The sequence below is a fragment of the Ambystoma mexicanum genome, chromosome 3q (assembly GCF_040938575.1).
Source record: "Ambystoma mexicanum isolate Mex_15411 chromosome 3q, UKY_AmexF1_1, whole genome shotgun sequence".
Lineage (NCBI taxonomy): Eukaryota > Metazoa > Chordata > Amphibia > Caudata > Ambystomatidae > Ambystoma > Ambystoma mexicanum.
The window spans coordinates 1,255,452,807-1,255,479,581 of NC_090926.1; the positions used below are offsets into that span (position 1 = coordinate 1,255,452,807).

General features: G+C 48.8%; 1 protein-coding gene across 3 annotated transcripts in view; it reads right to left on the reverse strand.

The window, feature by feature from the left end:
* Window positions 1-26,775, reverse strand: part of DNM2 (dynamin 2) — a 1,516,513-nt gene that overhangs the window by 233,894 nt on the left and 1,255,844 nt on the right. For all 3 annotated transcript variants that reach the window (XM_069604271.1, XM_069604270.1, XM_069604269.1), the window contains exon 19: window positions 7,379-7,633. In XM_069604271.1, coding sequence (XP_069460372.1) covers window positions 7,379-7,633 — 255 coding nt within the window. The remainder of the gene's footprint in view (window positions 1-7,378; window positions 7,634-26,775) is intronic.

Sequence of the window (26,775 nt, forward strand, 5' to 3'; positions counted from 1 at the left end):
GTAGACCATGCGTGAGAATAGTTCCAGAAGGGAGTCGAGTAGGAACTCCAGAGAGGGGAAAAGAAAAGGTGGGGTGCTAGGCAAAATCTCAGAATGCTGAGAGGTCAAGGTACGATATCTAGAAGCCAGTTCAATTTGGCACCTGAGAGCAAAGCGCAGTAGGCACTGATTGGACTGGGCCCCGGGTGCTAAGTCACAATTCTGGGATTCTGGCTTAGGGGCAAAGAATTATGCTAAAATTCAGGATTTTTCAAATGGCTTATTGTCCGGGTTTGCAAGAGGACCACAAGCTACTAATCCAGACAGCTTTGGGGATCTCCAGGAAAGGCATCCCTTTATCCCTTTAGCAGCTTCTAGGTTCATTTCCAGTTACTAACCTGTAGAATGGCCTGGTACCTTCCTAAAGACAGACGGGCGCACATGCACATATTGAGGGATCCACATCTGCTCTGAACCAGATACCTCATACCAAGATGCCTTTCTGAGCTCTGGGAGGTGCCCGTGTAGGCAGAACTGCCATTTTGACATTTCCTTGCAGCCAAAGACCACAAACAAAATGACTGGTGTAGGACTGGCCAGTTCAGAAAGCAAATGGCTGCCAATGTGATCAAAAGGCTTAGTGGTGCAGCGAAAAGGAAAATGTAGCTGCCTACTTCTCAACATATTCAATTGGTGAGAAAACGTACCCAGGAACAAAATGAAATGGCCCCACCCAGGTAGCCATAGGGCAATAAGAGCAGTCGACCAAAAACGAGCTGTGTGACAGGGAGATGATTGTAGAAGTAAGTCAACCAAAGGAAAACCTAGAAACAAAAAAGCCAGCAAAACGTTTTACTTATTTATTCATACACAGGGGGAACAATGCTTTTTTAATCCTAAAAGAACGTACAATAGATAAGGAATCAGATTTGACGTGAAGCAGTGAGCTTCTTATAATGGGGTGAGTTTAAGGGACATTCTGATCAGGTTATGGAGGGGAGCAAATGGAACAGTCACCAGGGACAATACATAAATGGACATACATAGATTAAGGACAACCAATATTGAACATTTTTAAGTGTAGGTAGGCGTTACAACCAGCTGTGCTCAGGAAGCAACCATTATGGGTTAAGTGCTAGAGTGCAGGAAGAGGAAGTTAGGGACAGAGGCAAGTTGGAGGCGAGGGAAAAATGTTAACTAGCAAGCAGATGAGTGGTAGGTTAATAGTGTAACTCGGAGGCGAGGAGGTAGGCTTTTAGTGTGGTTTTGAACAAATCCCTGTGGACTGCTTCTCGGATGTCCACGGAAGGAAATTCCATGCAAATGGAGCACGGAGGAGAGAAAGACCGCAAGCAAGAGGAAGCAGAGGGAGGGCGAGGAGACACAATGGTAGTCGGGGAAGCAGAGCAGAGATTACGAGAAGGCTTGTAGAGTTGGATAGAGGAGGATAAGGGCATTTCCTGTTTGGACCGGTTTAGATCAGAAGGACCCAGAGCCCGAACCCTTTCTGGGACAACAGGTAAGCACGTGCCGACATGCATTTTCTCCTACACTGAACACAGAGTGGCTGAACAAGTCAGGTGGAGGCCTCACAGTCATCCACAAGACCTTGTGGCCCTGCACCAGACTTGACGTAGACAACATTGGCTCCTTTGAAGGCCTCTCCTGCCACTTCCCACATTCCCCGGAGGACAGTCACCTTCCATCTCATCTACAGACCACCCAAACCAAACACCTCCTTCATCAGAGACTCCATCGACCTATTCACCACCATATCTCTCATGTACGCCAACATCTTCAAAGGTGACTAACCTCCCAGGCAACAAGGTCACCAAATCGATGAAGGAAGCTCTCCTTGGGCCTCGACAAGCTCAGCCTCACACAGTGCAAGGAAGACCCAACGCATAAGAAAGGCAACACCCTTGACCTAATCATCACTGCACTGCCTTCCCTCCATTACAACTCTCCTCTCCGGCTTGACTGGTCTGACCCCCTGGCTGTGCCGCTCAACATCCTGCACACCACTCCAGTCAAGCACTCCCAGCAGAAACCCATCAGACAAACTTTCAGGTCCTTCAACTTCCCTGTGGGTGCCCTCACAGAAGACCTTGCCAACCTCCACATCTCATCGCCTGAACATCCCCAAACTAACTGCGACTCTCTAATGGAAGCACTCAATGCCACCCTCTCTGCCTCCATGAACCAACGCTCCCCTCTGAAACCCCACACCTGGAAACCGAAACCGGCAGCACCCTGGTACACGCAAGAACTCCCCCTCAGTGAAAGAGTCATCAGGAGACAGGAGAAAAACTGGCGCCGGTCCCTGACTGCATCCGACCTGGCATTTAAGGATCTCTGAGCAACCCGGCGATAACAAATCAACATAGCCAAGGCCGCCTACTATCAGAACAGCATAGCAGAAACTGACAAAAGCAGAACTCTCTTCAAAAGCAGTCAAGCACTGTCAACCCGCTACCCGACCCTGCCATACCACACTCCATCGAAAAATCCACTGCCATCAACCCCTTCATTGAAATAAAACAGCAAGATTCGCAAGCACAATGCCACCATCACTGCATCCTCAGACCCACCTCATGCCCCTCCTCACGAAATCTCCACACCCTGGACAACATTCAAGACACTATATTGAAGAACCTGGTACAAACCCTGGCTGCACACAAAGCCACATAGTATACCAACATCATCACAGCATCCATCCTAAAGAGCATCCTCGCAGAAGCTCTCCTTCCCTACCTGGAGATCATCAACAGCTCCCTAACTCAAGGCACCTTCCCATCGACACTAAAGGCAGGACAAACCCTCCCTCTACTAAAGAAACCTACCCTGGATCCGACAACCTAAGTAACTACTGCCCCATCAACCATCTTCCCTTTCTAGGTAAGGACATCGAGAAAGCGGTAGCCACGCAACAGCAGCAACACATCGACATCAACAATCTCCTCCGAACCTATCCAAACCAGGTTCAGACCCAGATGCAGCACAAAGACGGCCACCATACAGGTGGTCGACGACACCCTGAACATCCTTTACGACGGCAACCTCTGCCACCTTGTTCTTCTCGACCTCTCAGCTGCTTTCGACACATTAAACAACCAGGCACTCATGGACAACCTAAATCGGTGCATGGGGATCAGCGACCTTGTCATATGCTGGTTCAAATCCTACTTTGCCAACAACCAGCAGTTTCATCAGATGGGCTCCACTGGATCACTGTCAGATTCTCACATTTTGTACCTCAATTGGACAAGGTTCTTAGGAGAAGAGGGTATGTCAAATACCATTCCAGGAAAGTTAGAAAGGGAAGGTGGTTGAAATATTAAATAACTTCCATTTAGTGAATAGAGCATTTCTTTTAGTTTGTTCAATTTCCCTTAACTAACTTTCAATTAGAAAGATGAAATGCCCCCAAGCCAAGATGGTGGAACTTTTTCACAACAATGATTGGTTCAGTTCTCAGCATGCAGCATTGTGATGTCATTAGAATGTTAATAACAATTCTCAACTGCCTTTCATTAAAGTATGCATCAGAGTAGGTCATATATTAGTTAGCTCCAGTAAAATTCATTTAAAGTTTCCATTTTTAAAGGGAGTTATATCCTTTTAAGAGTTCTAAAAAATATAGTAGTAATATTAGTTAAGTAACAAGAGAAGAAGTCTGCAGAAGAAGAATTCCAGTGAGATTCAGTTGCTGAGCCAGAGAAGATTCCAGTTTCATGAATATTGATAAGCTAAGTGGACTTCTGAATTTTTAAGTGAAGATTCAATATTTCTGAAATGTTAATAATTCAAAGACTTTATATTGAGCTTTTCATTTTTGTTTGGAACAATAGAATCCTAATAGTATTATAAGAAATTGGGCAAGGAATTTTTAATGAACAATATATAAAGAAGATTCAGCAATTCATTTTTGTGTACATTTTATCTCATCTTTAATACTAATAAGGCGCGCGGTTCGAATCGTCGTGTTTTTAAAACCTTTAACCTAACATCTAATATATATTTAACTAACTTCAGGTTCGTAAGTTTTCGAGCCTGCGCCGCGTATTTCCTTGGATTCGTAAGCGCGGTTTATAGGAAAGAACCTAACGACGTCACTCGTGCGTCGCGGCCATTTTGGATTTTCAATGTTTTCCTCGTTTTTATCTGTTGTTCGTGACGGAATAGAAAAACGATTTAAGGACAGCGTAGTATTCTGATTACGCAGCGTTTTTGTGAGCAATAGTTTTTCTCCTTGATAAAGAAAGAATTCAGAAGAAATACATGAGTAGCAAGAGACATTATTGAAAAAGCACTCTATGTGAAATTGGAGTATAAAAGTTTACAGCAGAATATTTTACAAAGGTTCTTCAGAATACAGAAGGTAATTACTTACACATATTTATAGAGAGTATATGATTCCTAGAGCATCCGGCAAAAGGTATAATAGACAATAATAACAACAATATTTTTGGGATATATTTTATTATATTGAAAAAAGATTACCAGATACTAAAGAGAGCAAGAAAGCAGAAAGACAAAGAAGGGATATGGCTAGAGTATCTACAGTCAACATAAATCTTTCAGAAGCAGCCTATTGGCAAATCAAGCATAGGCAACAGGTAAATGTAAATGGAGAAAATATAATATAGAGAGTAATCTGTAATGATCAGAAGATTAATTATTAAAAGTTGTATTTCCTTTTAGGAACATCCCATCTGAGTCAAAAACTTTCCCCTTGGGTTTGCCTGGCCAATAGTTTTAAAGAAGCTGGATTGTTGAGCAGGCAGGCTTAGGGGGCTAGGTGGGCCAGCTTCACTCCTGCAGGATCCCACTACTTCAGTTCCTGACAATCACCAATGCTACCCAGTCTACTGTGGAGTCCCTCCGGGTTCGACCCCCTCCTAGGCACCTGCAACATCCACAAATACGCTGATGACACAGCTATAGTTCAAGATCTACTCGATAAAGGACATCCAAAGGCTGCCTCTCGCTGATCTAGTCTTTGATGTCCATTGCATACTTGAAGCTCAACCCCTCCAAGGCCGAATTCCTACTTTTCACAAACAACTGCAAACACCCAGACATACAGATCTGGCCATCAACCAGGAAACCTGAGGGCTTCACACCAGAGCTCACCTCTTGCGCAAAGTCCCTCGAAGTTCCACATCGACAAACACCTCTCCTTCAAGACTCACATAGCTAAGAAAACTCAGAAAGTGTGGTATCAGCTCACCCTCAAGCCGTTCCTCTCTCCGGATAGCTTTAGATCTACCGTTCAAGCACCGGTCCTATCCCACCTGGATGGGGGCAGTGCCCTCCTCAAAGGCCTCCCGTTGCCCCCCCGCTTCCTGTGTCCCTGAAGTGTTCTACACATGGCCGCAAGCTTCAAGGGTCTGCGCAGATACGACCACATCACCCCGGCCCTTTAATTGGCTCCCACTGCTTGAACAAATCACTTTCAAGTCTTCCTGTATCATCTATAAGATAGTCGCCCTCAAGTCACCCACCTACCTCTCAGAGAAACTCAGAAGACTAACCTCCTCCCAGTCAGCATCACTCGCCCCCACACGCATACAATTCAGAAAATAACTCGAGACCCACATCTTCAAGGAGTCTCTCCTCCTTAACACCTAAACCAGCACGTCACCCTGCCTCGCTAGATGCTGTCTGCCCCACTCCTCCCCGCCAACCTGTACGCCTCCTCTGTATCCTAGCCCCGCTGTATAGCTGTTCTGTTACCTATGAAAAGCACTCCGTTATGTATCTGTACTGTTCTATATCTCTGTAAAGTGCTCTGTTGTGCATCTGTATTGTCACATAACTCTAAAGTGCTCCACTGTTTCTCGAAGCTAGGTCTATGCTCAATAAATAAAATAATAAAGGGACAGTCTACTGCAGAGTACCACAGGGTTCTTGCGTCTCACTAACGCTTTATAACATTTTCACAAAGCTGTGATTGTCTTGACACCATGGGTGCCACCTACACTAATCATGCCGAAGAAACCCAGTTCCTCATTACCATCACTGGCTGCTACGACAAAGACTCCAAACTGTTAAATTAAATCTACCTTGAAATACAGGCATGGATGGCAGCCCACAGCCTCTTCCTAAAGGACAACAAGACAGAGCTTCTGATCATTGGAGCCCAAGTACATTTAAACAAACTTGACTCTCGCTATGAGACTTTCAATATTGATGGGACCATCATTAAAGTCGCCAATGAGGTCAAACCTTCGGCGTCTAGACTCCACACTATCTCTTAAGAAACAAGTTAATGCTATCACCTCATCTACAGCATATACCAATAAACTGATTAACGCATGTAAACATTACCTGTCTACAAATAGCTGCATCTCGCTAGCCAGGGATCTGATTCTATCTAAGCTGGACTATTGTAACACTATTCCTAGGCTCTACCGAACGTAACCTTAATAGATTACAAGTCCTCCAGAATAATTCCCTTAGATCGGCCTGTTCTAATCATATCTCGGCTATCAGACGGGATACTCAGTGGCTACCAGTGCGAGACAGAATCTCACTTCGCACTCTAGTTATCACTCACAAATGCTTGTCAAACGCAGCTCCCAAATAACTGGCTGACAAATTTAATAGGAGCCAACCTGCCAGGCCCACTAGAACCACCTACTCTCACAGTCTAAACATCCTGAATTACAAATAAAAAACTGCAGGTGGCTCTAATGTCCCCGTGCTAGCTACCAAATGTTGTAACTCTCTCCCCCCCAACCATCAGAGACAAACCCTCCTTCTGGTCTTTTAGAGCCAAAGTGAAAGACCGGCTCTTCGCTAAGCAACACTAATAGGCCTAGGACAACTATAAACTGTCCCAGCAACCTCAGCAGTCATGTACTGTGTACTCTGCATCATCCAGGTCTTTTTTCTCCTTTTCTATGCTGGCTTATCGACCAACTTGTAACCCCTGTCAACACGCCGTCTCTCCATTGCTCATTTATATATGTACCTGTAACAATCACTTACGTTCAAGCGCCCAGATACCTCAGGGTTTGGTGCGCTCTACAAATAATAAACTGAAGTGTAACAACATTACAAACTGCTTAAGCTTCAGCAGCTAAAGCTCTTGAAATCTTGCGGTGTATTGTAAAACAAAAAAAACTGTAAAGCACTACAGGTAGAGTATGCTATTTTTATTGCAAAGCCAATGATTTGTTTCAAGACCACAAAAGGAACAGAAAAAAGGAGTACACAATGAGTGTGAAGCAGAACAATAGCTTTCACAACTAAACCTCAGAAATCTTAGCAAATGGAAAAACACAAAAACCACCTTATTAGAACTTAGGGACAATTCTTGAGGTCTCCCCTTGGGGCACAAATGTTGCCAGATCTGCAGATGCTTTAAATCAGGCGTTCAATGAACACTTACCTGGGCACACCAGGAGGGATACCAGGTGGAATACGTGCTGGCCGGTTGGGGATCTGAGGAGGTGCTGAGAATGGATCCTGGTTAGCAGCATTGAAGGGGCCCTGGCCTCCTGGGCGTGAGGGGATGGGAGGAGCCACAAAGGGTGTATTGCTGGCAGGGATTGGGATTAGGGGAGGTCCTGGTGTTGGGCCTCGGACTGCTGGTGGTCGGCCTGGTGGAAGAACTGTCGTCACAGGTCTGCGCTGAGGTGTGGGGCTGCAAAAGAGGGACCAGAGGAAACTCATGAAAAAGAACAAGTTATTTACTGTACAATCTACATTGTTCCTAGATAATAGTACTTACATCTTGTGAGATGCAGCCACCTATGAAGACCTAGGTGTGCAGTGAAGCATGCATCCTCCCTCGCCATGCCCCGACCCCAAATGCCAGTGAATCAATCCTGTGCCATATGATCCAAGACCCTTTTAAAGAGGATGGTGGGTGGGCTGTATCAGTGAAATGAGTAACTTCATTATACTATTACCTACTGTCCCTTTTACTCTACACTTGTGGGAAATTTCTAAGCACTGTCATCACTGGGAGGCTGGCAGAGGTAATAAGCAATGGTAAAATAAATACGTAAGACCCGTACCAGAAATGTGTATACAATACTGCCTGCCAAACTGCACATCTGTCCTGCAGCTGGTATCGACAGATAAAGTTGGCAGAATGGATGGAGATTTACCTGCTTAGCAGCTTTGCTCTATGGAAAATATATTTCAGGCAGACCACTGAGGTTACCTTTATCCTTACTAAGCGTGCAAGCACGCGCTTTGGTGTAGCCATTGATCCCAGGGGATAGGATTCTACAGTGCAGTCTATCATTCAGCATGTGATGGGGATCCTTTCTAACCTATTATAGGTCAAAAATAAAATGGGAGAGGAAATGTTCTCTAGCCCTATTGAAGCACTTTTCCAGTGGCATGTGCAAAGCAAGGCTGCAGACAGACCTTTCTGCCTCAGAGTATGGGCTCGGGACAAACACTGGGGAGTTCATTCTTGGTGAATGTATAACTCAATAACTAATATTTGCAGAAAGCTTAGGAGAGTGTGCAAGACCACCTAGGTGCTTGGTTCTCAGTCTCTGTACCAATGTGGTAGCGACTATGAAAACCAGCTCCCAGATCACACATTTTTACGTCTGCCAAGGCAATAGGCTTGAAGAGTGCGTTAGCCAGAATGTTGGGAGGAGTTTCTAAAAAGGTTCTCTGTTGAGGGCTTAGGAACATCAACGTGCCAGTGGAAGCCAGGGGGTCCCTTAGGTTAATTATGACTCTCCAAGGGTAAAGTAAGCAAAACAGTCAAGGCTTCACCCACAGGAGGGAGTAGACGGCTGGCAGAAAGGTGCAACTGACACACCAACACAATATCTGAATGTATCCACATTTCATCACTGAAAGTATACTCTTTGCAGAAAGTTATGATATATGATACATTTAATTTATAGCGTGCCTATACACAAGTGTTTCAAGGAGCGACGAGGCAAGGGGAGGGGGGGGCACCAAGGAAGGACAAGGCAACAATCTTACTAGGCCAAGTGACATTGAGATTGCGCAAGTGCTGGGGAGAGGTAAGTGGAAAAGTGGAAGGGGAGGAGAAGAAAAGCGAGACATAGGATCAAGACAAAGGAAAGAGTGCAGCCAACGGGTGGCAGTGCAGGGGTTAAGTGCAGACAACAAATGTTGGATAAGTGCAAGTATGGGGACTGTAGGGATGCAGATACAGTCCTCAAGTGCAGGGTTGAGAGGAGGCAGTGCAGGTGTGCAACTGGGAGGGCCAGAACCTGGACCCGTGATTCAGGGGGTGGCCAGGTAACCAGTGCATTCTCAGACAGGAGTACAGCAGGGAAGTGGAAGAAAGAAGGCAGAAGTAAAGAGGAAAGTCTTGAGCTGCTTTCCGAACCGTAGATGGTTCGGCTCAAGTTTCAGAGAAGCGGGGAGGCTGTTCCAGAGGTAGGCGCCGGCCGAAGATAGAGATCTGCCCAAAACGTTGCTTAGAAAAGTGAATGACCCTCAGGGAGTTGGAGGTGGAAGAGCAAAGAACTCGAGAAGGAAGATACCTCTGAAGAGAAAGCTGGAGGTATTTTGGTCCCAGGTCCCAGAAAGCCTTGCGGACAATGCAAAGGGTCTTGAATTTGATCCATGGAGCCAATAGAGAGATTTCAATGCTGGAGAGATATGATCCCTGGCTTGAGGCCAAGGACAAGTCTCGCAGTCCTGTTCTGGATGAGTTGCAGAGGACGGAGAGTAGAGGAGGGTAGATTTAAAGAGAGGCTGTTAGAGTAGTCAAGCCTAGAGAGAACCCGAGCTCTGGAGAAAGGAGAGGAAAGGAAGAATATGTCTGAAGAGGTGCAGTTGGTAGTTTGACTTCTTAGAGACATCGGAAATGTGAGGGGAGAAGGCGAGGGTGGAGTCGAAGATAACCCAGAGGTTCTTAACCTCACATGTCGGAGCAGGAAGAGGGCCAAGGGAGGCCGGCCAGAGCGTGGCGGAAAGGGAGGTGCAAGTGTGCCAATGAGGTGGCTCTCCGTCTTACTGGCATTTAGGCAGAGATCATTGGCGGCGCAACATTCCTGGATTGTAGACGGACAGTGAGGGATTAGAGAGGAAGAGGCAGCAGAGGGGAGCCTGAAGGCAAGCTGGGTGTCATCTGCATAGCAATGGAAGTTGGAGCAGAGAGCAGCAATGCGGAGAGTTAGAGGTGCCAGGTATTGGTTGAACAACCAGGGATAAAGGTTAGACCCCTGGGGAACACCACAGGTGGAGAGAGGGAGAGGAAGGACCCAAGTCGGACCTGGGAGGGTCGGTCAGAGAGGAAAGAAGTCAGCCAGGCCAGAGCCTGATCAGCGATACCCAGATTATCATGGAGCCGGTTGAGCAGGATGGCATGGTTGACCTTGTCAAAGGCAGAAGAGAAATCCAAGTTGTGCACAATTTAGAGTTACATTACAACAGAGTAGCAAAACCATTGGAGTCCTCAAAGGGACTACAAGCGACAAATTAAACAAGCAATTATTATTATTAGGTGTATAAAGTGTACTTTGAAACAGTTTAGAATAGTTGAACAAGTTACTCTCTTACCTGGTAAGGTTCTTTCGATGAGATGGTCCAACAACGTATTCCATATCTATGAAAGTAATCACCACAGCTGTGCTGCTTTGGAAAATCTTTCTGTGTCCTGCCTCGATGACGTCGATACGCCGTCCTCGAGGACCTCCTCCGACGGCACCAGATGTTATAAGTTGGACGCACAACTACCGTAGCCTCAGTTGTAGTTTTTTCCCCAGAAAGTGTGGCACTAATCTTCTGCCAGTCTGACCCCATAAGCCTTGCGGAAACGTAAGCTGCAATCGCATAAGAAATTCTGCAGCGGGGAAGGCAGGGAGGGAGCGATATGGAATACGTTGTCGGACCATCCCATTGAAAGAACGTTACGAGGTAAGACAGTAACTTGTTCTTCGAGGGGATTGGGTCCTCTGACGTCTTCCATATCTATGACAGACTCCCAAAGCAGTACCAACGTAAGGAGGTGGGAAAAGAATTTAGAATATAGAAATTTAGAATGCCCAATCAAATTGCAGAGTAAAGGACCGCCTTGCCAAAGGCTAGATCCTGCCCACGGATAGAATCGAGGGAGTAGTGACGTACCAAAGTATGGACCGAAGCCCAGGTGGCAGCATCACAGATGTTACGAATAGGAACACCCCTCTGCAGGGCAGTAGAGGCAGCCATACCCCTGGTAGAATGGGCCCGCAAGCCTACGGGAGGGTCCTTACCAGCCAAGCGGTAACATTCAGAAATTGCCAAGATAATCCATCGAGACAAAGTCTGCTTAGTAACAGCTTGTCCCAAACGCCTTCCAGCGTAACCAATAAAGAGTTGATCGTCCACTCTGACCAGGGACATGCGTGAAATGTAGAAACTTAAAGCTTGCCTAGGATCTAACCTATGGAGCCTCTTCTCGTCCTTACCAGGATGCGGAGGAGGATAAAATGCCGGAAGAATAACCTTCTGGCCTAAATGAAATTCCAACACCACCTTCGGAAGAAAGGAAGGACGAACTCTAAGGACAACCCTGTCCTTATGGAACACAGTGAAGGGTGGCTTAACTGAAAGTGCCTGTAACTCACTCACTCTGCGAGCGGAAGTGACCTCAACTAAAAATACAGTTTTAAGAGTTAACAGTCTCAAAGGGCAAGAATGTAAAGGCTCAAACGGAGCACCCATTAGAAACTTGAGAACAAGGTTCAAATCCCAACCGGGCACCTGGAAAGGGAACACATTAGTGAGCCCTTTTAGAAACTGAGAAATTAAAGGAATTTTAAAATAAGAACACTCCTCAGACGAGCGCTTAAATATGGACAGCGCCGCCAGGTAACCTTTAACGGTAGCCACTTGCAAGTCCCTGTGGGCTAAAGAAAGCAAAAAAATAAAGAACCACAGGAATGTCACATGAAAAAGGATCCACATTCTTAACACTGCACCAGTCGCAGAACTTTCTCCAACGGCAACGGTACAGGGACTTTGTCGCCAGCTGTCTGGCCAAAAGCAACACCTCCATCACGTCTTCAGGAAGGTCCCAATCCTTATACCTCAACCTTTCAGAAGCCAAGCGTGCAGGTTGAGGGATCTGACCTCTGGATGGAGAACCTGACCCCCCCCTCCCGTTAGAGCAGATCGTCTCGGTAGGGAAAACGACGTGGAGTGCAGATGGACAAGTCGAGAAGGTCCGGATACCACGTCCTCCTGGCCCATGCCGGAGCAATAAGGATCATCTGGGAACCGAACCTCCGTAACCTCTGCATCACTTGCGGGATGACGGGGACTGGAGGAAACGCGTACAGCAGTGGGAATGACCACTCCACTACGCATCTACTAAGGTCTCCTCTTGGAGGAAATTCCCGCGAGCAGAACCATTCGCACTTCTGGTTGACACTGGAGGTGAAGAGATCCACTTGAGGGGTCCCCCAAAGGGCGAAGATCACCAGGGGAATCTCCTGCGCCAACTCCCACTCGTGAGCGATCGCGCTCTGCCTGCTCAGAGCGTCCGCTGGCTCGTTTTCGTCTCCGGCCAGTTGAAGTGCCGAGATCGTAATTTCCTGCTGCATTGCCCAGAACCAGAGATGCATCGCCTTGTCAGGATCCCATGGTACATTTCCAGATTTTCAAAGAAACATTACTCTAGAAAAATTCCATTTAGGAGATTTGATCATCACATATGTATGTAGGAGTAATGTTTTGAGTGATGTTTGAGTGTTGGTTCTGAATTAAACATGTTACAATCTATATAAGTTTCCTTAATGATAAACTATTCAGGAAGTGCCTATTTCCCCAAGCCAAGATGGAGGTTCAGTTCAACAACAGTGATTGGAGGAGAAGTGTTGTGAGGAAGTTTGGAACTTTCACTAAGATTCTAAACTGCCTTTCATTCCAGTTTCCATTGAGGAAGGTTGCAGTTTTCATAGCTCTATGAAATTTTAGTATAAGAATATTTAGTAATCTTTAATGTGAATAAATATAGTTACTACAGTAAATTCATTTAAGAAGAAGTCATCATTGTTTCCTCAAGGACTACATACAGATGAAGCAAGCTAAGTTTCAATGTGAAATGCTAATACTTTTGATTTAAACTCAAGAAGAAGATAATTTCTAAAGAACCAAGAAACTATTTATTCTGCAATTTAACAAGAACTTTATTTGTGTTAACCTGCGCGTGTATTTGAGTTAGAAGAAACTATATCTGTTTTATTTTTCACTCGCAGATGTTTTTGTGTGAAATAATATTGAAAGATTCTGGTTTGGTATCTAGTTATTTAATATAGTTATTGTGAATAAGATTTGCTTTAGATTTTACTTTAATATTATAGAATTCGTTTCGATTGCAGGCTCTCCTTTTCTTTCGTTTTAGTAATACGTTATTACTAGAGTAAAGGACCTGCTTGTGTGAGTTGCGTGCGTTCCAATTCTGGAGTAATTCATTTCCTGTTTAGGTGTACTGCGTGCTAGTGTTTTCCGGTGGCGTTGTGCCGGAGAGTTGGCATCTTTTGTGTGCGTTTATCTTTGAGCCGAGTTTAAAAGTCTAGTATATCGATTTCCAAAGGTGCGGTTATTATTTTTGCTTCGCGTCTTTATTTTTTCAACTTCGTCCTGGTTGCGCGTAGCGTCTGGTTCATCTGGTCAGCTGATATTTGTTTTCAGAGCGTCAAGTCATCGTCAAGTCATCAAACTAATACTTAGAGCTTCGGAATTCTTCCGAATTAAACAAGGACATATTTATAAACATTTCTGGTTTCAAATGAGAATCACAAGCACGAAAGTGGAAGCAATATATCAGTTGAGTATAAATATTTTTGTGACTTACGGAACATACTAGACCAAATATTTATTTTATATTTTTTGTTCATCTGAAAAGAAAAGAAAAGTGAAAAGACTACAAGTGACTTCAATAAAAAGCAAAACATATTCTTCAGAAGGTTTAATGAATGAATAGCTACAAGCAAGTTCTATTCAGATTTTCTGCTACTTATTAAGCTAAAGAAATAACCAAGTTTTCAAGAATAAAAGAATTTGGAATTACATATTACTTAGAAGAAGTAAAGAAGAATATCTCAATATTGATGCCCATCAACAATCGAGCATAGGCAGCAGGTATAAGATTATAGGTTATAATAATAGAAATAGAAAATATATAGAAAAGAGTTATATTAATTTATGTACTTATGTGTTAAGATTTTCACAGACACTTCATACTGATGAAACTTCCATCCATCCGGTTCCAGAGAAGTAAACACCTAGCAGTGTCTAACTATTTGGAAGCCAGTGTCTAAGAACCAGTGAAGATCTGCAGTTGTTATTTTCTCCTCCATTCCCCTTTCCCCTGGGGTTTGCCAGGTTGGTAGTTCTATCTATTAAGAGATTATTGAGCAGGCATACTTTGGGGGTCTGGTGGGCCCGCATCACTCCTGCAAGAAGATTCAAAGACAGGACCTGACACGCCTCCCTGCACAGAGGAAGTGACCCTGCCCCACCCCCCCTTTTGTTGAGGTAGTGCATGGCCACTGTGTTGTCCATCAGAATCAGGACATTCTTTCCTCGCACATCGGCAGAAAAGTCTTCAGGGCAAGCCTGACAGCCCTCAGTTCCAACAGATTGATATGGAGTCTGGACTCCGACGGAGACCAACGACCGCCGACTGTCAGCTCGTTGGCATGAGCTCCCCATCCCGTGAGGGACGCGTCCGTCACGATTGTCACCTCCGGCCAGGGTAGCCAAAACGGAGGCCCCTTCAACAGATTGCTTTCGACGGCCCACCACAGAAGGTCCTGGGCGACCGAGGGCGGCACTTGAACGGGGTCCGACATCCTGCCGGAGGACTGAGACCACTGGAGCTTGAGTGCCCATTGCAAAGATCTCATCCGCAACCTGGCCTCTGGCACCAGAAGAATGCAGGATGCCATGAGGCCGAGCAATCTCAAGAACTCGAATGCAGGGAGACTTTGGGCATGTTGGAACTTTTGCACCATCTGCTGAATGTGATGAGCCCTCACCTGGGGAGGAAAACACTGCCCCAGGGACTTGTCGAGCACTGCTCCGATATACTGGAGCCTCTGTCGGCGTCAAGTGGGACTTCTTTAAGTTGAGGGAGAAGCCCAGCTTGTGGAGGGAGTGGCAATTGACGGACAGATGATCCAGGACTTGCTTGGGAGAGCGCCCTCTGATCAACCAATCGTCCAGGCAGGGGTAGACGTGAATCCCCCCTTTCCCGAGCTGCGCTGCCACCACTACCATGAGCTTGGTTTTAGACCCTCAGGGCGGAGGTCAATCCGAACGGCAGGACCTGAAACTGAAAGTGCGAGTCGCCACCCGCGAACCTCAGGTACTTCTTGTGCTTTGGATGGATCGGCACATGAAAATAAGCGTCCTTGAGGTCGAGAGACACCAACCAGTCCTGAAGTTGAAGGGCCAGGAGGACTAGAGAAAGAGTAACCATCTTGAACTTGTCCTTCCTGAGGAGTTTGTTCAAACCGTGCAAGTCCATGATGGGTCTCAATCCCCCATCTTTCTTAGAAATCAAACAATAAGGGGAATACCATCCCTTGTTCCTCTCCACTACAGGCACCAGTTCTATGGCGCCTTTCTCCAGCAGGGCTTGAATTTCCTGCGCAAGGAGCGTTTCCGGACTCTTCAAAGGGAGATTCCCTGGTGGATCGTCGTGAAGCCTCTGCCGAAAAGGAAGACAGTAACCGTGGGCTATGATCTCCAGAACTCACACATCTGAAGTAATGGCACGCTATTCTACAAGATGCTGCGCCAGCCTTCCCCCAACCGGCGAACCATGGGACATAGCCTCATGACTGAGCTGAAGCGGCTGCGGCGTTGCCTGAGGGCAAAGAGGCAACTGCCCGAGCGGCCTTGGCACCTCGAGTACCTTGTTTTCCACCTCTGGCACTCCTACGGTGGCCACTTGGACTAGCAGCTCCTCTCGCTTTACTAAAGGATGAGTAATAACGAAAGGAACCTCCCCTCCATTGGTGTCCCCTAGGACGAAAAGGCGGAGGTTGTCTAACTGCAGCGCTCAACGACTTCGCTGCTGCTTTTGAGGTCTGCAACCTCTCAAGGCTCTCGTCAGCCTTGCTGCCAAAAAGATGTACACCATCAAAAGGCATGTTGAGGAGCCAGGCTTGCACATCAGGAGCAAACCCCGACTTCCGCAACCACGCAAACCTGCGTATTACGGTGCTCGCCGCCATGGACCGGCTGACGCAATCTGCCATGTCCAGACCCGACTGAACGGCCTCACACATGGCATCCTTGCCATCCTGTATCATAGCAAGAAAACCATCCCGTTCATCCCCATCGGGAATATGTTCAGCCGCTAAGCAAACAGTTCCACAGAGTATGCGTGAAACGTGACGAGGCACATACGGAGTTGGCTGCCTGAAGAGCCATACCCCCTGAAGAAAACACTTTCTTCGCCCAACCATCAAAACGCTTGTCGTCCCCATCAGGAGGGATGGTAGGATACGACGCCTGCTTTGCCGGGGCCGTAGCCGTCTGCACCACCAAACTCTCCGGAGTGGGGTGCGTGGTCAAGTAGCAGGGGTCGCTACTGGCTGGGCGGTATTTTCGCGCCAAAGACTTGCCCACTGCCGGGAGACTCTCCGGAGCAGTCCAAGCCGCCGCCACCCTCCTTTGCAGAGCCATATGGAACGCGAGTACCGGGTCAGTTGGTGGACCTTGGTTGAGGATATCCGTCAGGTCATTCTACAGAAAATCCCCTGGTGGAGCAGACCACCTCAAGTACTCTGTGACCCTCGACATAGTGACCCTCGACATAAGGCGCCGGTACGAGGACTCGGCATGGGTACCAGGCTCAGGCCTACAGAACTCCACCTCGGAGAGCTGTCCAGACCACTGGCGTCGTGCAGCGACTGACGCAGGTCCTCCATCTGGCTATGTCCAGAGATAATCTCGTCTGGTACCGTATCCGGAACCATCCCATCTTCAGAACCCTCATCCACCTCAGAAATATAATTAAGATAGTGGAAAGTGGGCCTAGAATGGAGGACAAAGACATGTTTGGTCTTGGCCTGAGCCTTTCTAGGGGGTTCCACCGTGTCACGAGGTACATCCGACAAAACAGCCTCGAAAGACGTCGAGTGAAGTGGCGTTGACGTCGAGCGCAGCGCCAACAGCATCGACGGCTTCGACACAGGCCTCGAGGGTGGAGCCACGAGCGTGTCCTTGGACAGCCTGGGCACTGATGGCGTCGACGACTTCCTCGGAGGCGGAGCCTCGAGAGAGTCCCTTGACGTCCTCAGCGCCACAGGCGGCGACATCTTCTTCGAAGACTTCACAGGTGCACACAGTGTCGAGGACCGGGACCTGGAACGGGCATGACTAGAACGATTCCTCTTGTCGGAGCGGGACCTTTCCCGCAAATCGTGCCGCCCACCCGAGCCCCTCTAGTACGGTCACGGCCGACCCCACTCGGAGGCGTGGACGGACCGGTGCCCTGCGATTCAAGAATCGGCATCGTTGTCTTACCATAGGAAGCCTATTCCTCCGGAGTCACATGCTTGGTGGGATAAGCAACCCGCCGACGGGCGGAGTCCTCGGACGAGGACGGGGAAGGCGACCGATGACGGCACTTCCGGGAGTGCCTTGAAGAGGCAGAGGAGTGGCGGGACCCACTCCGGGACCGAGACCCCTGTGACCTAAGACGACGATGCGTAGAGTCGCCCCTCGAATCGTCCGTCGAAAGCCCAGTGGACCTCGACTTCCGGGGCTTGGACACCTTACCGAGCGACAGCTTCTTCTTACACTCCCGCAAGGCCTTGGACGTAAGCGACTGGCACTCGACACAATCATCCGTGTCATGGGCCTCTCCGAGGCACCAGAGGCAGGCGGCGTCCGAGTCCGTCACCGACATCTTGGAACCCGCAGTCCCCACACTTTTTGAAGCCCGGACGCGGGGTGGAAGAAGAGGAAGACATCCCGAGAAAACGAACAGGTTCGAAGAAACGAAAGAACAGAAATTCCAAAGAGTCGAGGCGCGCCGAGATCTCCGAAGCGAACACGTTCACGGAAAAAACAGAACTGATGCTACGGGTGTCGTGCGTCCTACTTATAACATCTGGTGACGTCAGCCGTCGGAGGAGGTCCTCGAGGACGGCGTATTGACGTCATCGACGCAGGACGCAGACGCCAAAAGATTTTCCGAAGCAGCACAGCTGTGGTGATTACTGTCATAGATATGGAATACGTCGGAGGACCCAATCCCCTCGAACAAATGTTTTGTCCATATAAAAACAGGACAGTGGACAGCTCCTTGATATAGTTCTCAACTGTTAAGTTCCCAACTTTGTACGGGAGCTTCAGAGGAAGCATACCTTGTGCTGGAGTCAAGGAGGGCACCACCAGAGGATACTCTGAGCAAAACATGTATGAAGCCATTCGGGAGGGAAGATCGCAGAGAGGACAAGAGATCCCGGGGCAGGGGATGTCAAGGACCAGTGGTGCCCACAAGACCGGTCTACAGGCAGAGTATCCAGCAGAGAACGGGACCAACAATGGATTTCGAGCCAGAGGACCGCTAAGATGTGAAGAATTCTGCTAGAGTGCTTCGCAGACACACAGCATGAGAGGGTGCAGAGTGGGGTCCCAATAGTAGAGTACACAATGTTCCCAGTCATTGATCCGCCCGCTGGTCGAGACGCTGGCAACAGAGGCACAGGACCAGCAGTGATGATGAGGTCGATGGACTTCCAAGAGGCGACCCTCAAGAGAAAGCCAACAAATGCTTTCTCTAGGACCACACCACCGCGGAACAGTGGATTTTCTCTTGATGAAAGGACGGTAGCAAAGTCTGGCCTGCAGAGTCCAGAGAAGGAGCAGGCACTTTGACAACAGGAGCAATATTACTTCTCCAGCAGAAAAACGGTGCTCCCTGTTTTGAGACTGATCTACAGAGCCAGGAGCCTGCAGAAAGCGCACAACTAAATGGATGAACCATTAGACTGTCATCACCAGATAAATAGGAGCTTCATTTTGCAGGGGGTTCAGAAGTCTAACAGACCTTTCCAGCAGGCTCTTCCGTGAACTATTCCTTTTCCAGGAGCACAGGACAAATTCCACACAGTCAACTAATTGCTCAGGGTGTCCACAGACACACACAGGCATGGCGGTTACCCCTGCCAAACAGTATCATACCATGCACCATTCAAACATTTCACATACTCATTAATAAAGAATACATAGCAGTACATACATACACAACCACGGGAGGTGGTAAGGCTCAACAGAAGCAATTACTCTTACCTCCGGACCAGGCTGACCTTCAAGCGAACAGGTTGCACAGCACTGCCTGGCTGAACCTGGACACTCTAGAACCCCTGTCGACGCAGTAGACTCTCGTGAAGTGTGCGTGGACCTTCATGTAGCAGTCCTGCAGATGTCCAGCAGGGGCAGACCAGACAAGTACGCCGCCGTTGTCGCAGCGATCACTCTGGTGGAATGGGCACGGAAGGCTGCGCAGCGGTCGGTTTCCCAACCAGTGGCAGTGAGTGATACAGCCAGAGAGCCACCTGGAGATAGAAGCCTTGGACAAAGCTTTCCCATGGTTCACACGACCAAAGTTCATGAAAAGTTGTGCCGTCATCTGGAAACTCTTTGTGCACACCACATAGTTCTTTATCTCGGCGATGAAGGTGTCGGAAAAAAAAAACAGGCAACACCAAAGGTTCGTTGAGATGGAATTCCGACGGGACCTTTGCCATGAAGGAGGGGTGCGTCCGCAGCACCACCCTTGTCTCGTGTAAAGTCAGATAAGACTGCTTGCAGGACAGGGCCTGGATCGCACCTACCCCTCCTCGCAGAGGTGATGGCCATGAGAGAAGCGGTCTTCCACGAAAGAAGCTTGATGCATAGGCTCGAAGGGGGCCCGCATGAGCCTAGTCAGCACCATGTTGAGTTCCCACGCCGCGACAGGCGCCTTCACTGGCGGGAAAGATCAAAACAGTCCTTTGAACAACTTTTTGACTAGATGGAGATAGCTGCCAGATGCACTTTGAGAGAGGCACGTGCCAGCCCCACCTTAGCCAATGACAACAAATACGGAAGGATCAGAAGGATCTGATGGGCCATGGCCCTCGGAGGGTTGATATTCTTCTTCCACTTGTGTGTGTAGCACTTAAGAATCGACAATGCCCTGGGCCCTGCAAGGACCTCCCCGCAATCCGCCAGTAGCTCGTACCCACCGAACTCTAAGGCTGCAGGAGTCTGGCCTTCAGGTTCAGCGATCCTGGGTCGTGGTGCAGGATTTCGCCTTCTTCTCTGGCAAACAGATCCGCGATCACTGGCAGCTTGACTGGAGGCGACATCGACAGGCTGAGAAGGTCCGGGTACCAAATTTGCCATGGTGGGGCGACGAGGATCATCCTGCACCGGCACTGTTTGAGTTGGCTGATGACTTGTAGTAGTAGAGGCAACAGCGGGAACGCGTACAGGAACAGGCCTTCCCACGGAAGGAGAACGCACCTGCCATGCTTCCTGGCTGGTGGAAACTGCTGGCGAACCTATGGCACTTGGTGTTCGTCGCTGTCGCAAACCGATCGAGCTGGGTTCTGCTCCACCCGAGGAAGAGGTTGTCAAACTTGATCCTGCCGAATCTCCCACTAGTGGCAAGAGCACAGCTCCCTGCTGAGAGAGTCAGTGACAGTGTTCTTGGCTCCCGTCAGGTGAAAAAGAATGAGAAACATCCCCTGGGCAACGGCCCAGTGCCACAAGTCCTGCGCCTCTCTGGAGAGTGCTGGGGCTCTGGTGCACCCTGCTTCCTGATGTAGAACATTGTGGTGGTATTGTCCATGAAGACCCTCACTACTTTGGCCTTGAGGGACGGAAGGAATGACTTGAGGGCCCAGGACACTGCCCACAGTTCCACGACATTGATGTGGAGATTCCTCTCCTCTGGTAGCCACAAGCTTCTGGTGTGGAGACGTCTGGTGTGGGCTCCCCAGTCCTCCAGGGAATCAAGTGTCCTTGGTGACCGTCTCCTGGTACAGTGGGCTTTGGAAGTCTGTGCCTCAGGCGATGTTGGAGCGCACGCCACACCACCATATCGTTCGACGAGCTCCTCGTCGAGAACAATACTGTCCGTAAAGCTTCCGGATACCTGGATCCACTGGGCGTCCAGGAACTCCTGGAGGGGTTGCATCCACAACCTGCAGAGCCTGATCAGGTAGATACACAAAGACATGCCGTGCAATGACTTGATGACTGCAAGTCTTTCTTCCGAGGGGGTCGCCAGGCAGGAGACTGTTGAGCCTGGCCCCCAGGAACAGAGCGTCCTGCGATGGAATCAAGCAGGACTTTGGATAATTCACAGAGAATCCCAGATCCGTCAGCAGTCGGACAGTCCTGTATGTGTGGTTGACAGCGATTTCCCTCGACTTGGCCCGGATGAGCCAGTCGTCGAGGTACAGGTATCCCTTGCAGAAGTAGATGGGCCGCCACTGGCGCCAGGCACTTCGTAAACACCCTGGGTGCTGACTTCAGTCCGAAGGGAAGGGCCTTGAATTGGTAATGCTTTCCCTGTACGATAAAGCACAGGAACTACTGATGCTTCTCGTGAATGGGGAGGTGGAAGTAAGTGTCCTCCAGATCCAGCGACGTTAGGAAGTCCACTTCCTCCAGTTGGCCGAGCATGTGTTGCAACGTGACCATCCTGAATTTTGGGACTCGAGGAACTTTAATCGCTGCAGGTCGAGAATCGGCCTCCAGCCCCGGTCTTCTTTCTTACTAAGAAGTACATGGTGTAAACTCTGGCGCCCTGGAGTTGCTTTGTAATGCGCTCTATCGCCCCGTTTCTTAGCATGGCCCATACCTCCTAAAGGAGCTGAGGGAGGTGCTGCTCCTGCTGGGCCACCGATGGTATCTGCGGACACTTCTGCTGGAATTCTAGAGTGTGTCTGTGGGCGGGAGCGTCCAGCACCCATAGGTCAGGGGAGATCATCCTCCACTCGCTGATAAAGCCTGTCAGCCAGCCTCCTGCCAGTGTGCCTGGGTGGGGACCCTGAGGTCCAGGCCGGATCAGTCCCGCTTCGGGGCCTGCGTGAGGCCTTGGGAGAGACGGCGGCAGCCACCCCCGAAAGCCTTGGAACAATCCCTGTAGGCCTCCTGGGTCGTGGAAAGTGAGGGTTGATGGTAAGAGGACGAACCACCGCCGAAACCCTTTGACGATCTTCCGGATTTTCCTCCTGAGGCACAAAAGCAAGGGCAGTGTTGCTGAAGTGTGCCTAGGGCTGGATCGCCTGTGTCTGTCTTGATGGCTTGCAAAGAGTCATCGACAGCCTTCCCAAAAGAGATTGTCCCAGTCAAGTGGCATGTTCAGGACCCTCGTTTGATTCACGGAGAATCACATTTCTGCCGAAAGTTGGTGGCTTTCAACCAGCCACGACGACTGAGGCAGACACTGTTCCCCATCTAGCTGAAACCCGCGTCAGCGATATCCAGGGCTACGGCGATGGCATGGTCCGATGCCACTTTGCCCTCCTAGAGGATATCAAGCACCTCGACCTGCTTGTCGTTGGGGAGGAATTCCAGCAACAGGGCCATCTTGTACCATAGCTCTCAGTTGTACCTGGCCAGGATTGCAAGAGCATTTGCCGCCTTGACCGTCGTTTCCGCCGAGTATCTCACCTTTCGGCACATTGCGTCCAACTTCTTCCCCTCGCTGTCCAGGGGAACGGATGCCGACGACTATGGATTTGAGGACTTCTTCCTTGCAGCCACCGAGTCGACAGTCTGGGGAAGGCTACGATCGAAGGAACTTGGGTGCGGACTCCAGCACCGGTATTTCTTCTCCAGCCGGTCTTTTTTCACAAGGGCTGAGGTGGGATTCTTCATCAGCGCCTGGCCCTCATCCCAAACGTCGTCCAGGAGAGGCACTGCCAGAATATTCTTCCTTTTAGCCTCGCTGCGCTGGTCCAGGAAACCTTCCTTTTTGGTCTCTTCTGGCGTTAGCTGAAAGAGCTCCGACACGCGGGCGACCATGGAGTGGAATTATCCCACTTTGTCCAGTGGAGACGCTCTCGGTGGCAGGGGAGGGTATGTGAGGCAGTTGATGAGGCAATGTGTGGTGCCGCTTCCTCTTCGACGGTGGTGGGCCTGGTGCCAGTGGGGCTGGCGCTGCCATTGGCATCCTCTTCTGTATCCGACACCAGCATGTGGAGAGTGGACAGGATGTCCAGCGACATGCCTCTGGGAGGGGGATGGGGAGTAGGCTTGCCCGGCCCAGCGCCTACGTCTTCGTTGGCGTCCCCCTTGATGATTGCACCGTCGTCATTATCCACGTCTTCCATGACTGTGTGAATGGACGCCATGTCAGTACCTTGGAATGCCGTAGAGGCCTCCACTGCCCCGCCCCACCTTTTTTGTGTCCCGCGGGGTCAGAGCCGGGCTCAGGGCTGGCATCTTCTCCAGTGTTTTCTCCACCGGCTTGGCCGAAACCTCCTGCCAGGGAGGAAGGGCCACTCGGGCCGTGGCTGGGGTCCCCTGGACCGGGTAAGCCCCTTTTGCTTTCGAGATGCGGCCGCCGCCAGAACGATGGACGAGGACGACTTCTCCTGGATCATCTGGGCCTTCAGGGGCAGGTCGGTCACCTTACTTGGCGCCTTGGCTTGGCGCCTTGGCTTTCTTCGGCTTCAGCAGCTTCCCGGGGTTATCAGACTTCCTCTTCGAGGTGGAGCTGGAGCGATGGCTTGAGATGGAGGCAGATGGTGAGGTTGATTGCGCTTTGCTTGTCGCGGGATCCATTTGCGCAGCGCCCTGACGGAAACGAACTTGCGGTGCTTGCCCTTGTCTTGGGCCACCACGGATGGAGCACCCTCAAAGGATTTAGAAGCCCGCTCCTCGGACCGGCTGGTCATGCGTGAAGCATGCCCCTGCTTGCCCAAGGGGTAGAGGCCTTGGCATTGATCCACGCCGCCAATCTGCTGTGCTGATCCTTCATGGTGCGTTTGGTGAATCCCAAGCAAATATCGCAATCCACCTCCTTGTGATTCGGATGGAGGCAGTAGAGGCACTAGGAGTGTTTGTCCTCCACAAACACATACCTCAATCCGCAGCTGGAGCAGAACTTAAGAGAACCTCTGTCGTCCTCCTCCGACATGGTCTGGCGTGCGGTGTAGGCCGGATGGCCTTCTGAAATCTTCAATTAAACTCAACGATTCTTGTCCTTGATAGGTGACGAAAGACGCCGACAAACGGATTTCTGCTTGCCGGTCAAAAGAACAAAAGAGCACACAAGCTCCATTTGACAAAAATGAGAAATGTTTACCAAAAAAACTTGAAAACGCAGAAAAGCTTAGAGCAAAACGAGGACTCCCAACACTTCAACCTGCGGTAGAAATCTGAAGATGGCTGCCAGAGGAGGGGCTTAGGGAGAGGGAAGTCATTGGTTGGGGGCAGTATGACCCAGAGCTCAGTGACAGGTGTATAGGAGAAAGACAGTTTGTAAGTGAAACTTTTTTATTTTACAGAGCATTCCCAGCCTCACGATGGGGGAATATTCATGTACATGTGAATCCACGTCAGACCCCATGCTGGAGAATATGTTGTTACAGCATAGCAGTTATTAAATTAGAGCACAGTTAGGTTTGAGCAGGGGAACAATGAGCCCTGCGCCGACTCGTTTCAACTAGACAATGGCACATGGGCATACTGCACTTATGACAGGCTGGCCCCACCATGTGCCTTTAGTTAAAGGATTTCACCGGAAAGCCATTTGGGAAGTCAGAAATCTCTGTTGGGTTTATTTTTGCCAACTGGGGTAGTACTAGAATTTTTGCCAACTCTTTGGTGATTCAATGTATTTTTGGCAATTGACTTTCTAAAGTGCCCCTGCAGACGGCAACTGCAATTTTGAATGTGTCGCAGGGTAACCCAAAGTGCCCCATTTTGTCCATGGGTGAGTTTTCGAACTCCGAAAGTGTGTCAGGTCGCACGCGGATAGCAGCTTTATCATTTGTTTTTGTTTGGTTGCATATGGTGCAATATTTTAACGCGTTGGTAGCCACTTGCTCTCAGAAAGGAGCAAAACGATAACCAAATATCTCAGCACTATAACCTGAACATTTTCTTTGTTATCCTCTTTTCTTTTCTTCTTCGTTTGGTGGAAAAATAAAGATAATACAGACAGTCATTGGTTGCTTGGAATGTCCCCTATTAAGGGGCACTTAAAATGTGGGACCTGTTCGGCTTGTGATTAGACTGTACAAACTACCGTCCTTATGGCAAAAGGAAGAACATGGACAAACATTTTACTGATTGTAAAACTACCCATGTAGCTGTAATAAATATTATGTTGGTAAAACTATGCGCGCAGTCCATCTACGTATTAACGAGCACAAATCTCACGTTCGGACCAAAGTGGTCATGGCTCCAATTTGGTCTCATTTTGAATTTAAGTTCAGGCCAACCGATGTCCTAACAGCAAACATTTGCAATTTATGTTTGGATGAACGTTGTGCCTGTTTAACACTTGGTCTTTGGTCAGTTGTGTAGCCATTGGGTAAGAGTGTGCCCTCTTGCGATTGCGCCTTCACCTCAGTGATCCTCCACAACATGCATATGCACTTGTTATGCCCACTGGAACTTCGTTTGAGTAGCTCGGGAAAAGACGGTCAAAAACGACTCCTTGCAGGAAGCGTAGCTCTGGACTCCCGAGCTTCCTGAAGGCAAAGCTCTGTCTCTCTCCATCCAGAGAACTCCTGCTTCAGGGACTTCCTTGCTCCGATCTAGTGGGAAAAGTGGATTCATCTGTACTGCAGCCAAGTGTGCTCTCCTATTAGCTCCAGGACTCCGTTCGTTCTTCACTGGAAGGCTCATGTGCTTGGTTGACTCCTTCCTGCATACTGTTCCACATTCCGGCCCTCTTCAGACTTTAATTATGTGGCTGGTATCAATATTCTGTGTCTGGGAGCAGTGCCTTAAGTCCCCCTACCTGAAACATCTGCTGCTATGGGGCCTTAACTCCAAAACTGCAGTTTTCCAACCAAGGGCTTCATGTCGTTGAACCTGATCTGGGGTCCTTCATAGTCGCCTGTCTAAAGCTGCTTCTTCGGCAGTTCATCCTCATAACTTATAACCAGAAGCTGCCAATGTATTGTCCCATTAAAGTCTATGGACGCTTGCTAAGCTCTTTCGAAGTATCTGAACATTTTACTTACCTATCAAATTGTTGTGAATACTTTGACAGTTTTGATATTTTAGGGACACGTTGCTGTGTTTATTTTACTCCTTTTCTTTGTAAAGTAAAGTAGTTACCTGTGTTTGCAGATATTTCGTGATGCACAACTTTACATAAAGAAAATGTTCAGTAATCTGCTGTGAGATCCCTGGTTTTATCCCACCCCACCAACTCCAAAGGCTGCATCCTAGATTTGGTGGTCGACCATACTTGTGACTCATCCATCTCTTCCAACACTGTCTACACATGGACGGACCATAACTGTTTACAATACACCGTCCCGACAGCCCCAAGTACTAAAACTACCACACCTGCACCTGCTACTTCAGCAAGAAGCAATAAAAAACTAACTGCAGATAATATCCGAGCCTATCTTGGCCTCCCTTGCCAAGCACCTCTGTTCTCTCAGGATCCAAACATCTTAGTAGATATATTTAAGGACACCCTTACTCGCGCAGTCAACACCGTTGCTCCACTAGAAATCAATAAAGAGAAAAAATCATTCTACTCTAACTCGTGGTTCACAGAAGAGCTCCAAACCCTACATAAAATCAAACGCCAGGCGCTCAAAAACTGCCAGGCTAACCCCTGTGACGCAGCTAAAGAACTGA